The sequence below is a fragment of the Amblyomma maculatum genome, chromosome 1, assembly GCF_055883805.1.
Source record: "Amblyomma maculatum isolate TAMU_Amacu chromosome 1, ASM5588380v1, whole genome shotgun sequence".
NCBI lineage: Eukaryota > Metazoa > Arthropoda > Arachnida > Ixodida > Ixodidae > Amblyomma > Amblyomma maculatum.
This window is the reverse complement of record NC_139344.1, coordinates 267,199,307-267,214,096: the sequence shown is the minus strand read 5'-3', so window position 1 is coordinate 267,214,096 and position 14,790 is coordinate 267,199,307. Positions and strand designations below refer to the sequence as shown.

The window sequence follows — 14,790 nt, the reverse complement described above, 5'->3', positions numbered from 1 at the left end:
GGCGCAGAAGCAGCAGAAGCACCCTAGCGGGCGCGTGATGACGTATGCGCTGTATGAGACCTTGGGGAACGGAGCCGTCGCCAATCCCCCTCCCATCTGACAACGGCATGCGCTAGAAGTATTGCGGCCCGGCAGCGTGGGCTGCCCGGAGAGAACTTGGAGCCGGCACAAAGGCCCGCCCGTTGGTGGGTGTTTGGCGACCGATCGCGCGCGCTGAGTTTGCTATATCCGATATGTAGTTCGTTATAAAAAATACATTTTATATGCATAATGCTAGCGGAAATTCGAGTGTTCGATATAAAACATAATTCGCTCTATCCGAGTTCGTTATATTCGGGTTTGACTGTATATAGTAAAATCTGGATGTAACGAATCTCTATGCAGCAAATCCCTCAATGCTACGAAGTTTCTCAATTCTCCAATTCTGCCCCTTTGCAGCACGTACTGGGTGTTAAAAATAAAACAGGTGAGGTAGGTCAGAGAAACTACTTGTATACAGCTGCCAGCCATCTGGTGCACTACAGGCAATTTTTTTTTTGCAATAATGAATTAATTATTAAGATCATGTTTCTGATTTACTAACTATTGCCTTTAGACAACAAATGTGATTTGAAAAGTTGGAGAGCACCTTGTGAAACCCCATTTCATTTATTTCCGATAAAGAAAGCATCACGTGTTTTTTTTTTCTAAGCTTTAAGGACAACCCGCGAAATACAAAAAAAAAAATATCACATGACTGGTGCATTCGCGTGCCACAATTGTGGGGCTCTCAATCGTGGTTTCAGTGAACGAAATCAGCTGTGGCCGTGACTCGACAGCCCAGTTCTAGTGGTAGGCTGATATGTTGGCGATGGTTGCAGTGAGCGTGGTGAGCTCGCACAACTTGCACCGTCACATGCGCCGGCTGCCTGAAGCTGACGAAGAAGCCACCGCAGACATATCGGCCTGCCACTGCAATGGCTCCCGTGGAGTCACGGCCAAGCTGGTTTCATTCACTCAAACCACGGTTGAAAGCACCACAATCATGGCGTGTGAATACAGCAGTCATGTGATATTTTTTGTATTTCGCGGGCTTTCTTTAGAGCTTCGAAAAAAGATGCACGCGAGGCTTTCTTTATTGGAAATGAATTGAATGGTGGTTTCAGAAGGTGCTCTCCAACTCTGTAAATCACATTTATTGTCTAAATGCAATACAGTCGACTCCACTTATAACAATATTCAAGTGCCACGAAAATTCCATTGTTATAGCCGATAATTGTTATAAACGGTTTGCACGAAAAAAGCATAACAGCTGCAAAGAGGGGTCACGGACGGCAAGTGACATGCGAGCTTCACCGAGGCATCATTTTGGTGGCCCCGAAAGGGGCTTTGTAAAAAATACGAGAAGGTTGCCACGGCTGCCTCTCAGTTTGAGAAATCCCGAAGTAACGCTGGGGTGAAGAGAGAGAGACAGACAAATCATTTATTTAAAAGCAGAGGAGATTGGGGCACGCAGGCCCCTAGGGTGAAATCGCCACAAGCATCTCACCACATACATCTCACTGGCTCGCACGAGAAAACCCCATGTTCGTCAGCCTTGCTTGCCTCGCGCGAAGCTTGCTGCCATCCTTCTCCATGGCATCCAGGTACCCCACGTAGTGCAACAGAAGGTCCCTTGCGAAAATAAAGCCCCGGAGGGACTGAATCAATTGCAGGGCCTCCTGCGAGGACAACGTTGAGGCAGCCTGCCCTACCACGTCATCGCTGCCATCGTCGCCGTCAGTGTCGTCATTAGGCACCTTGTCGAACACGTTTGCGCCCCGCCCCCTGTCAAGCGAGGACTTTTTTTTGTAGAACTTCTCAGTGGAGCTGATGATCGTCGACACCGTCAGTTGCGATAGTGGATACTTCTTAACCAAGTCACACACTTTCTTACTCTCTTTGTAGTCCTTCACGATACTGCACTTCGTCTCCAAATTGATAGCCGTGCGCTTTCTTTTCACCGACAATGTTGTCCGATAATCAGTGGTCTTATCAGCCATCTTCTGTTTTGGCGGCGATTCAAACGAGACGGAGAAACCATGTGGCCAGGAACGACTTCAACGCAATCACCTTACACAAACAACCATATCCGTTGGCTGAACAACACTGCAGCTGAACTGCGCAGAATGAGGGGCGAGCGAGCAGATCAGCGCCATCAGCGCTGTTGGCGCGTTGGCAAAGTTGTGTTGCGTAGGGTGGTGCATCGTAGAGCTATGGGCACAGCCCATTTGTGTCCCGAGGGGTGGAAGGGCAGCGAGAGAAAGGCGCGCGAGGCTGGCAATGCGGAGAAGGCCAGAAAACGGGTTCTATTGTATGAGCGCGTGGCGGGGAGAGTGCAGCAGCTGGAATTTTTTTTTTCTTCTTTTCAAGGATTTCACATTCCACTACCTTTTGGCACGAGCACTCAGGAGCCAGACTTCATTGATATAACCGATAATGCGGCATGGGGGCATTGTAGTAAGCGGGTTATTTTACCATAGAAAACATACAAAAGTGGATGGTGAAGCAGGTTTTCATTGTTGTAACCGACATATTGTTAAAACCGGTATCGTTATAAGTGGACTTGACTGTAGTTACTAAATTAGAAAAATTATCTTAAGCACTAATTACTTAATTGCATAATAAGAAATTGCCTGTGGTGTGCCATGTGGCTGGCATCTGTATACAAGTGGTTTCCCATGGCCTAACTCAAATGTCCTATTTTTAACCCTTGGCTAAAGTTAGCTTGGACACCCTGTATATTTGAGAGATCCATGTAATAAAGGTGTAAAGGCGGTTTATGACCTTGACATAATCAACTTCCTCTTAGCTAGTGCTGAGTTACTGGAAATTAGGGAGAATGACACTGTTTCATCACAGTAAAGCATAGACTGACATTAGACTACCATCTGAACAAGAGGCCATAGTTAAAAACACACTGTGCTTTGACGCAATCGACAAACGGACGGACGGACGGACGGACGGACGGACGGACGGACGGACGGACGGACGGACGGACGGACGGACGGACGGACGGACGGACGGACGGACGGACGGACGGACGGACGGACGGACGGACGGACGGACGGACGGACGGACGGACGGACGGACGGACGGACGGACGGACGGACGGACGGACGGACGGACGGACGGACGGACGGACGGACGGACGGACGGACGGACGGACGGACGGACGGACGGACGGACGGACGGACGGACGGACGGACGGACGGACGGACGGACGGACGGACGGACGGACGGACGGACGGACGGACGGACGGACGGACGGACGGACGGACGGACGGACGGACGGACGGACGGACGGACGGACGGACGGACGGACGGACGGACGGACGGACGGACGGACGGACGGACGGACGGACGGACGGACGGACGGACGGACGGACGGACGGACGGACGGACGGACGGACGGACGGACGGACGGACGGACGGACGGACGGACGGACGGACGGACGGACGGACGGACGGACGGACGGACGGACGGACGGACGGACGGACGGACGGACGGACGGACGGACGGACGGACGGACGGACGGACGGACGGACGGACGGACGGACGGACGGACGGACGGACGGACGGACGGACGGACGGACGGACGGACGGACGGACGGACGGACGGACGGACGGACGGACGGACGGACGGACGGACGGACGGACGGACGGACGGACGGACGGACGGACGGACGGACGGACGGACGGACGGACGGACGGACGGACGGACGGACGGACGGACGGACGGACGGACGGACGGACGGACGGACGGACGGACGGACGGACGGACGGACGGACGGACGGACGGACGGACGGACGGACGGACGGACGGACGGACGGACGGACGGACGGACGGACGGACGGACGGACGGACGGACGGACGGACGGACGGACGGACGGACGGACGGACGGACGGACGGACGGACGGACGGACGGACGGACGGACGGACGGACGGACGGACGGACGGACGGACGGACGGACGGACGGACGGACGGACGGACGGACGGACGGACGGACGGACGGACGGACGGACGGACGGACGGACGGACGGACGGACGGACGGACGGACGGACGGACGGACGGACGGACGGACGGACGGACGGACGGACGGACGGACGGACGGACGGACGGACGGACGGACGGACGGACGGACGGACGGACGGACGGACGGACGGACGGACGGACGGACGGACGGACGGACGGACGGACGGACGGACGGACGGACGGACGGACGGACGGACGGACGGACGGACGGACGGACGGACGGACGGACGGACGGACGGACGGACGGACGGACGGACGGACGGACGGACGGACGGACGGACGGACGGACGGACGGACGGACGGACGGACGGACGGACGGACGGACGGACGGACGGACGGACGGACGGACGGACGGACGGACGGACGGACGGACGGACGGACGGACGGACGGACGGACGGACGGACGGACGGACGGACGGACGGACGGACGGACGGACGGACGGACGGACGGACGGACGGACGGACGGACGGACGGACGGACGGACGGCGTTACAAAATGAGACAGTGCTTTGAAACAGAAGAAAAATTATACAATGACAAGGAAAAAGTAAAAATATGAATTGTCGATAGACTAATTCCTTATCAATACAACCTAATCAGTGTACATTTCTCGGAGGAAAGAAACGTCATTTTGTTCATGTTGCTGTAAAGAAAAGTGCTGTAAAGAAAAGAATATCAGTAGAGGAGCAGAATAAGCTGGTGTCGTCAGTGTAAATAATAAATTTTATCTTGTTGCTTACATTAACAATATCATTAATATATACGTTAAAGAGTATAGGACCCAGAAGACTGCCCTGTGGCGCGCCATTCGAAATTTGTAGCACATCGGAACGACAGTTATTGATAACAACATATTGGGATCGCGAGCACATATATGACTTGAGAAGGTTGAGGGCCTGGCCACGTATACCACAATGTTCAAGTTTAGCAAAGAGGGTATTATGATTTAGTGTATCAAACGCCTTACTGAAATCTACAAAAATTCCAAAAGTAAGCTTCTGAGATTCTATGTTGCCTAATATATATTCTTTTTGGTCAAGTAATGCATGCTCCGTGGACCTATGTTTGGTAAACCCATATTGGCAGTCATTTATAATAGAGTATTTTAGAAGGAAATTATGCGTTCGAGAATGAATTATGCATTCTAGTCCCTTGGAGAAGAAAGGTAAGACAGATATTGGCCTGTGATTACTGAAACTATTTCTGTCTCCCTTTTCGAAGATTACTGCCACCCTAGCAAGTTTCATATCAGCAGGAAAATTTGCTGTAATTAGTACTGTGTTATATATGTGCGTTAAACATGGAACTATTAAAGGCAAGACATATTTTATTGGGCGACTTTGGAGATCGCAAGAGTCCAAGATTGTCGTATTTTTGAGGCTTTTTAAAATAAAGTACACCTCATTTTCATCTGTCGGCTCAAAAAAGAGAGACTGCAAAACTCTATCGCCCAGAAATTTAGAGAAGTCAGGGCAGTGAGATCGACTCCCGACTGCAGTAAAAAATTCGTTAAAAGCATTGGCCAAAGGACGCCCATTTAGGTCAATACCATCTACTGTTAAGCTTTTTATGCTATTGGGATGAGTGATTCTATTTAAAAGTTGATTAAGGCGCCTTCATTTTTCTTTAGGATTATTAGATAGTTCCTTATCAAAGAGGTTATTGTGGTAAGTCGTCCTAGCTGTCCTGATCTCTTTGTTCAAAAAGTTCCGAAATGCTTTAAAGCAGGCTAGTAGTGCTGTATCCTTCGTGCTAATAAATTTAGCTAACATTCTGTGCTTCTTCTTCGCAAGTCGCGGAAGTCGTGGGGACATCCACGGCTTGCGAGCGTTTTTCGACACTTTTGCTTCAGTAGTAGGAAAACAGTCATGATAGATTGGTAAAAATATCCGCAAGAAAGCTCTATAGGCAATATCCGAGTCAGTGCTTAAAAAAACAGGTTCCCAGTTTGTTTGCTCTATACGGCACCTAAATGTTTCAAGGTTTTTCTGTGAAATAAGCTGCCGACAGGGATTAAAGCTATGTGTTAAGCGGGATTTTGTATCAATGCTTAGGAAAATAGGTAGATAGTCTCTGATGTCTACTGTGAAACGCCCGGCAGTAAGAGGCACATTATAATTCGTGATAAAAAGGTCGATAACGCTAGAAGATGTAACCGTTATGCGCGTTGGCCTATTTATGACGTTCTGGAAGCCAGCAGCTTGAAGCAATATCGTGAGTTCTTGTTGCGCAGAACTCTTGGCACCCATGTCTATATTAATATCACCTCCTATACAAGATAAATTATCTAACAAGAAATTGATTTCTTTTTCAAAAACCCGAAGAAACTTGTTTATACTGCTTTGCGGTGGATGGTAAACAACAGTAAAGAATTGACGCCCAGAATGAACCATAAGCATCTCAATGTTATGGTCGCTCAGACAGTGTTCTGATAAGATCTGGCACGAGTAGCTTTCTTTGATCAGAAGGGTAATGCCCCCACCACGTTTCGAGCTTCGGTTATAAACGAAAGTCTGGTATCCCGGAATTCGAATAATGTCACTGTCAAAGCGATACCATGTTTCAGACATCATGATTACATCAAAGGTGCATTTAAGACTCGACAAAAATGTTGTCAGTTGATCCGTTTTATTTAATGCGCACTGCATGTTTAAGTGTAGCATATGTAAATGTTTACCGCGCTCTTTGTTTCTTAGAAAACGGTTGAGCTCACATGGTGTAAAAAGTGCTGTCTCTTCCATATTAGTCTAAGGATCGGGATCAGATGTGTCTGTTGAGCATAAGCACTTACATGCCATTTTTGACAGATCATTCTGCAGATACAGACGAACGACATTGGATTCATCAGTTTTGCGTGCGTAAATAGGCCCATTTTTCGTCCCCACGTATTTCCAGTCAAGTTCCTTTTTCTTTGCTACTGCAGCTCCAAGAAGTTTTAGTTTTTTGTTTTCTGGCGTTAGGTGTTCATTGACATAGATTGAAATCTTGCCATCCAGTCCAACATCCTCCGTAGTCAGCCGCATCTTATTTAATTTCTGCTGCATACCATCACGCTTGGCTTTGGACTTGAATCGAACAACAATGTTAGATTTTCCGGAGTTTCGAGTAGGAACTCGGTGGCAAGCCTCAACATCAGCGTCTGTAATCGGCTCTTTAACTGCATCACCACTTGGTGATGAAAATGTCAGTGAGATTCTGTCAAAACTTTTTGACAGAATCTCACTGACATTTTCATCCTCATGTTCTGGGACACCTTGAATGTCGAGGTTGTGGTTTCGGGAATATTGTTCACATTGAACAAGTCGTAACTCAAGTTGTCGAGACTTCCTTTCTAACGAAACGCATCGGGAGTTAAGCTCCTGATTTTCGATCGTTAGCTTCGAGTTTTTTTCTATTTCCTGCTGCAACTTTTTCTCCAATTCAGCAATGTCCTTCTGGGCGTACTCAATGCTACTAGTTAGTTCCATCTGCTCCTTTTTCACCTCGCGTACTTCGTTCCGCAGGCCACGTTCTGCAGATTCAACTAATGTTTTCACTTCTTTCTGAAATTCCTCTCTAAGCTTCGCGAGCTCGTTACGGAATTCCTCTTTTAGTTTTGCAATATCTTTAGCCATTCTAGCAAATACAAAATATTAGCACACTTGCACTTGGCAGCAGCGATGACAAAGGAAAGATTCAGAAAACTTTACGAGCACCAACACTAACCTGCAGAAGGAAGCAGGGGAACGCGTTAGGTGTGTCTCGCAAGCTGTCGTCGCTGCTGCCAAGTGACCAGGCCGCGCAGTGAATGCTTCTTATATAGGCAACGGCGCTTCCGCAAAAACCAGGACTGAAGATCACGTGGGCCACTGACTAATTGTCTCCTGGCGCCGGTTTACGTTGTTCCGTCGATGATCTTGCTGGACGAAACCCAGTGTTACGCCGGCGTATGTCGGGCGGGTCGTGCAGCTCAGCAAAAGTGATCTGCAGAATTAAGCAGGGGAGCGCGTTAGGCGTGTCTCGCAAGCTGTCGTTGCTGCTGCCAAGTCTGTGTGGCAAATACAGCACTCTCGACTGCTTTCATTTCTGGAATGTTACACCATGTGGCACTACTGGTACAGTAACTGCAGAATTGTTGAACTGGCTGAATTTAAGGTTAGATTTTGGAAATCTGTTTATCTGAGCATTATACCACCTCAGCAGACATTTTTGGTGCATATTTATAGCTTCTAGGTGATTTGGGCCAAAATGCACACAGTAACATGCTTTTATTATAAGCACCCCTCATATATTTCTGTAAGTTAATGACTTTGGTGTGTAAAAACAAGCATTCACTTGTATGATATATTCATATGGGGAATATTTGAGAAGCTGGAATTGTAAAATTTGTGCAAGGAACAGAAACTATGCCATAAATTAGCGTAAGGATTGCATTTAAACACTTGACTTGTAAAGCTGTCATCAAGTAGCTTCGTTATTAGATGCTTTGCTACATTTAAATGTTAAGTAAAACATGTACTTTGGACAAGGTGTCATCATGCTAACATATTATCTGTTTCCATATCCTTGCTTATTTTCCAGACACTAATCGACCAGTTTGTTCGAGTTCAAGGACTGCTTATTTCACAGGTGAGTGATGTCATTCGCAAATGAAAGAAGCCATTATAGACCAGTAGGTTATCTCATGGTTGCTAGATGCACAGATTTTGACAAGAACAGAGTTTCGTTGAAAAGGAAGCTAATGTAAAGGTTGAGCATTCATGGCAGCTCACCGCGCACTGCGGGTGACAGTGATTTTGCAGCTGGGACATCTGAGCCAGGTAAAATGTAGAGGCGTGTAAATACAGTGGAGCCTAGTTATAGTGAAACTGAAAAAAAAGTAGGTGATATTTTGTTACATCCAGGTTTCCGTTACATGCTGTTTTTGTATGAAGACTCGAAAGGACAGTGTAGAATGGAAGGCGGAATAATCCCCATACCTTAAAATCGTAAATGTGCAAAAACATGTTTTGATTGTGCTGATATTGTGACTGCTGCCATAGTAGCAGCCACCACCTCTGCGCAGGCTTGTGCATCGTGTCTGCAAATGGGGCGGGGAGAGTGGGGGAGGTGGAAGCACCGAAGCCAGGCTAGACAGAAGCACACGCAGTCGTGCCATTGTCATTAGAGCTAGTTGGACCATAGAGGCACTTGCTTCTTGTTACATGTTCTCATTCTTAGTCTACCTACCACCATTATTCCTGGAAACGCACTCCTCGCCTTGTATCGCCAGCGCTGTCAGGTGTCCTTGCTCCTTAATAAGCGTCAGAGCTATCGGTGCTGGAATTTCGGAAGCAAGTGCGCTGCAGCGACGAGAGTGCACTGCTCGGCGGTGTCTTTCTTTCTTTTGTCCTATTACTAAATTTTGCTGCTTTTAAGCATGAGCTGTTGTAGTGCCATGTGGTGCAATGTTTAAAAAATGAAAGCTGCAGGAACAGCTGCGTTTGTTGCTTGCAACATAGATGGGTCGATAGCACTGGAACACAGCGCATTGTCAACTGTGGCCCCTTGTTGAGTTTTAGGCGTTCCTGTAATGTCAGTTCGTGTTTTATCATGATGACACTTTAGCATGGTTCTGCCTAATTTTTAGCAACCCAGCACTAGGTAACAGCGACATTATATCAAGGTCAACTCTGTAGCATTTTTATCCAGGGCATACCGGTCACTGTAAGATGGTACGTGGTGTCAGTGCGGGTTGTTTTTTGAACAGTCTTCGAAGGAAAATACTATGGAACACCTTATTTGAACGTTGTGCCAGTTATTTAAGAAGCATTTAAGAATTTCGTAACATATTCATTACAGTTCGAATAGCTTCCAGTTAGATCTGTTCCAATATTCGAATACAAGGATATTGATTAGCTATTCAAAATTTTCAAATATTAGCACTCCCATCATAATTTGTTATGAGCTGAGAACAGGGTGCACAGGAGAGAAAACAATGTGCCTAATGGCTTGGAGTACTTTAGTTAGTATCTGTTTGTGATAATAAAATGAAATGTACAAAAAGTATGAAAGCAAGAACAAAGCCCTCCCCCTGCCCCCAACTCTGACCACCCCCGCTACCTCATGTGGCACAGGCGGTCAGCTGGCTTTGGTTCCCATCGTAGTCATGGGGATCGCATGGTCTGTGTTGTCTTCTCTTATCTCAATGTTCTGCTTAATCTTCCCAAAGATATGCACCAACTGGCCTAGGTAACTATCACCTTGCAATATATGAGCCCACATTATGGCGCACCTGTGCCTTTGAGTCAGGATGCTTTGTGAAAGCATTTCTCTCGTTTGTCTCGTCTCGGTCCTTGCCTCCGTCCACAGTGCTATGTACTAGACAGCAAAGATGATTGCATTCCAGCAGCAAGACTTCTGTGGAAGAACACCTTTAGTCATGTTGCTGTAGTAAACAGTTATATGACCCTTTGGAAAATGACTTACCAGAAAAGCTAGATTTGCATGAAAAAGCATCAGTAAGAGCATCAATTGGAGAAAACTTACATTTCAATGTGCAGGAGCCATGGAATTTTCAGAGCACTGTGGAAAACACAAGAAAGTTCCTATGCAGCATTTCACTGCTGGGAAGTGCTTGTGAATTTGTAAAGTCTGCTCAGCTGTGTGTGGTTGTTGCTCATGTGGCCCAGTTGGAATATGCAAACTCTAAATCGGCCTTCAAAAGACCAGGAAAAGTGTTTGAATTATCAAATGAGCCTGAAAACACTGCTGAAAGTGTTTGACTAATTTTATCTGTTGAACACCTGTATGATGCTTGTCTGCATTTGAGATGAAACCCAAGTAAGATTGACATTTTTTACCTGATTTCTTCAAGTGCTTTGCTTTGTGCACACTGTCTGGAATGTTGAAGAAGTGCTCAAAAATCATAAAGGCTTCTGCTACCGTTTTCACAGTGCTACGCAATAGCAGTGGTGCCTCCACAGAACAGCCCTGTCGCATTTTGAGGATGCTTCACTGCACAGGTCACCTGGTAGAGAATCGCAGTGAAGCGCATAATGCGGTGATACTGCGTGTGACCAACACTCGGTTTCAGTGTACCAGAAGCAGCATGTGAGGGATATATGCATAGGCGTTATAACAGTGTTATGCCATTCCAAAATAGAAAAAGAACCACGACTCACCAAGTAGCATCTGAAACGTTGCGACTTTGCCGTGAATGGCTGACGCGCATGCCCGATTGCAGCTGAGGGATGGCGTGAGGTTATAGCGAAATCGAAACTTTGTGACTGAGCTACGTTTCGGCGATGGGAGAACTTCTGGTTGTCATTGCCCTTGCCTTGGCGTGCATGAAGTATGCAGGCACCACTTTTTGTGCACCTCGGTTTGGGCAGGTATATTTTCATAATTCCTGGCTGCGCAGGTCATATTGTGACGTGATCACTCCGAATTAACTGGAGCAAACCTGTCCATTGTTCGAATTAACGAGCGTCCAGCACCATAGACTTACATGGGTGCCTACTGGGAGAGCACCTCTAGTTCAAATTATCCAAATGTCCAAGTTAACAAGGGTCAAATTAATGAGATTTTACTGTGGGTTTTATCCAGATGTGTTTTCCAAATTTTTTGTGTGCATTATAGAGAAGCTTTCAAAGTGTAGCTTTGACAATTGGTAAAAGCATTCAGCAAGCTCAATGCCTACAAGGTGAAAGAGAAGAAATGCAGTGCTGGTATTGGTTGCTTTCATTGCTTTGGTCTCTGCTGGCTTACAGTGAAGCTGCACCTTCTGTTTTTACACAGTGGTTATTTACTCTTTAATTTGTTTCATTATGCAGTAACTGCACAGAAGAGGAACACAAAATTTCATGTTTTATCTTACTCACTTTGAAGCATATGCTTGGTGGAAAACCTTTGTTTAAAATAGCCTTCATACAAGACTGCTTACGAGTTTTGTTTTGGGAAATAAAAATTCTGCTGGCCATCTTCACTGCCAACTCTGGAATACACCATCCGCATGTTTTCTGAATTAATAGTTTTTGTTCAGTGCTGCATCGGACTGTCATGCAGTGGTCGTGTCACTTCAAGTTCGCTCTTACATGTAAAGAATATGATAGTTGAATCTGCTGCTCCACAAAAAGCTTTTCGAAAAGTATGGAGGAGGAGATGTCAGTGCGGTGCATAGCAGTGGCCAACCTAACTAGATGGTGAAAGTGAGGGGTTAACTCGTAAATAGACCTGCGTGAAGAATTTTGCTAAATAATTTATTACTTTCTTTAAGGTATTGTTAAAGTTGTGTTCTTGTAGTTGGACAAAATGAAGCCAACTTGGTGCTTACATTACCTACATCACTATGCTTTGGTATTGATACATTGTTATGGTGCAGCGTAGGGCAGGGACAGAGAATAAGAGGACTGTTCCTGTCTGTCCCTCTCCTGTGTCACGCTACAACAGTGTTTTAATGTCAGAATCAACATGGCCAAGAGAGAGAGACTCTAATGAAACAGAGATTTTAGCTGGCGTTTTCCCAAGTTTCCACCCTATGCCCTGATAGTGTAGTATCAAAGTGTCGAAATCACAAACGTGCACTAATGTTTCTTGCCATATTTGTGCAGCCATTCAAGGCATAGTTTCTATTTGTACATTTTCACAGCTGTTTGTGTGACTGGGAACTTGTCTTTAGTGTGTTTTACTTTGAGGTGAAACACAGTCTCCGAGCAGTGCGTTTCCTTGTAATGCCATGGTTTGGTGCTCTTTTAGATGCTGCGGAAGAGTGTTGAAGCACGGGACTGGATGAATGCCCTTGAGCCTCGCAATGTGCGGGCAGTGATGAAGCGTGTCGTAGAGGATGTGACAGCAGTGGATGTGCGTGTGGGCCAACTGTATGAGGAAGGTGCCCGCAACGAGCGAAGCAGTGATTCAAGCCGTCGCACCTATCCATACAGCGCCTCAGGTCGGGCTCACTGGAGTGCCAGGTGGCCGTCAAGTGTTGACCACAACTTGCTGAGCAACATTCAGAAGCTCTTCTCAGAAAAGATAGACATCTTTACCACAGTGGAGTTTTCTCGTGTGTCAGTCATGACAGGCATCATCAAGATTGGCTTAAAGGTATGAACCACTAATTTGTGTGCTTTGATGTCGGATAGACAAATTCATAAAATTAATTTTAAGAGAATTTTCACCCATGTGAAACAATCTCCATGTCTACTTACGCTTGTTACCACCGTCTTTCATATAATGTACCAAGCTTTCATATTTCAATATAGTCGAACCCGGTTATATCGAACCCGGATATATCGAATTTTGGTTATATTGAACTCGCGGAATATCCCCTTGAAAATCCCATGTAAAAGTATAGGAAAGCCGCGTCATATATTGAACTCAATTTCACCAGTCGTTCAATATATTGAACTCCGCACCACGCACTGGAAAGTGGGCCTTCTCCAAAGACGATCGCATCACCCTTGGCTGTTAGCCGTGTGACGTTTTCAAGCCACGCGCGGAAGGAATGAGGGGACAGTTCGGCGACGGCTGCTCTGGGCAGCGCCGCGCCCATTCCCCAAAGGCGCGCGCATCTGCAGTATCGTTTCCCGCGCGCCAGCACATGACGTTTGCAAGCCATGTGCGTGGGTGTGCCCATTCTTTTGCCGAGCTATCTCTTTCCTTCAGCACGCGCCACGCATACGTCAAGCCAGCTCAGCCCGTTTTCAGACAGGCGTCGACGCTTTCTCCAGCGTGTGTTGCGAACCCTCTGCGCGCGGCGGCTGAAGTGGCTATGGTGCCTGCGGACGTTAAATAGTGGCTGCTCTCTTTTTTTCTTTTTCTTTTGCGAGTCACCCTTTATTATCGTTGCGCTGTTCGGATGTTAAAAAGCGGCAGGATTTTTTTTTTTTTTTTTCGGGAGTCGTTTATTCTTGCATGTATGAATCAACGAAAGCACGCGGTCAGCTGCTGCGATCATGAAGCCCGCCCCATGCGCGGCGGCGTGATAAATCGAACCAGGCTTGTACGTGCAATCAAGCCATCACTGGCACTCTGCCAAGTTCGCTCCCCGCCACCGCAGGAGCTATCAAAAGATAAACGCGCCCCGACGTTATCGCTGCGCAGCATCTTGGCACGCTGCCAAGAAATGAGCTGTGGATGAGACGACCGAAACGGAGTGTCGCGCGCCATCGACATGCAAGCGAAAGCGCTCGCGATTTCTGCCGCGGCAACACAGAAACCTTGTTTAGAGTTGCCGCGGTGGCCCGAGCAGCGAGAGGGACGCAGTTCCAACAAGTTCGAAATTTTTCGCTCTGTCGCTGCCGCTCGTCGCATCGCTCAATCGCTTGCATGTGAGCGAGCTGCCCTTAACGCTTTTTTTCTTTTTCAAATTCTCTGTGCAAAAGTGCAGTGTGGGTTCATTATGCGAGTGGGTTGATTACGCGACAAATACGGTATCGTGTTTTGGCATCGTAAGTGCCGTCACAAGCTGATTTTTGTATATTGAATTATCGATATATCGAACTATTTCGCGATCCCCTTCGAGTTCGATATATCCGGGTTTGACTGTATACTTAATCACTTGTGAAATGTTGGCTTTAGCAGACTTTTTGATAATTAGCTAAAGTACCACACAGATGTTTTTTCTACGCTGCAGGGGAATGAAACTGGCATTTGGAGGTGGATGTGTTCGTTAAGTCGTTTTCTTGAAGCTGTGAGCTTTGTTATGTTGCTTTGAGATCACGTTATTTAGTTTACATAGAAAACACTATTAGTAGCAAGATCAGCATGTCTC

General features: G+C 47.2%; 1 protein-coding gene across 3 annotated transcripts in view; it reads left to right on the top strand.

Annotated features, from left to right (window-relative positions):
* Positions 1–14,790, top strand: part of Vps51 (vacuolar protein sorting 51) — a 65,701-nt gene that overhangs the window by 35,889 nt on the left and 15,022 nt on the right. For all 3 annotated transcript variants that reach the window (XM_084591174.1, XM_084591172.1, XM_084591173.1), the window contains exons 15-16: positions 8,619–8,666; positions 12,774–13,121. In XM_084591174.1, coding sequence (XP_084447300.1) covers positions 8,619–8,666; positions 12,774–13,121 — 396 coding nt within the window. The remainder of the gene's footprint in view (positions 1–8,618; positions 8,667–12,773; positions 13,122–14,790) is intronic.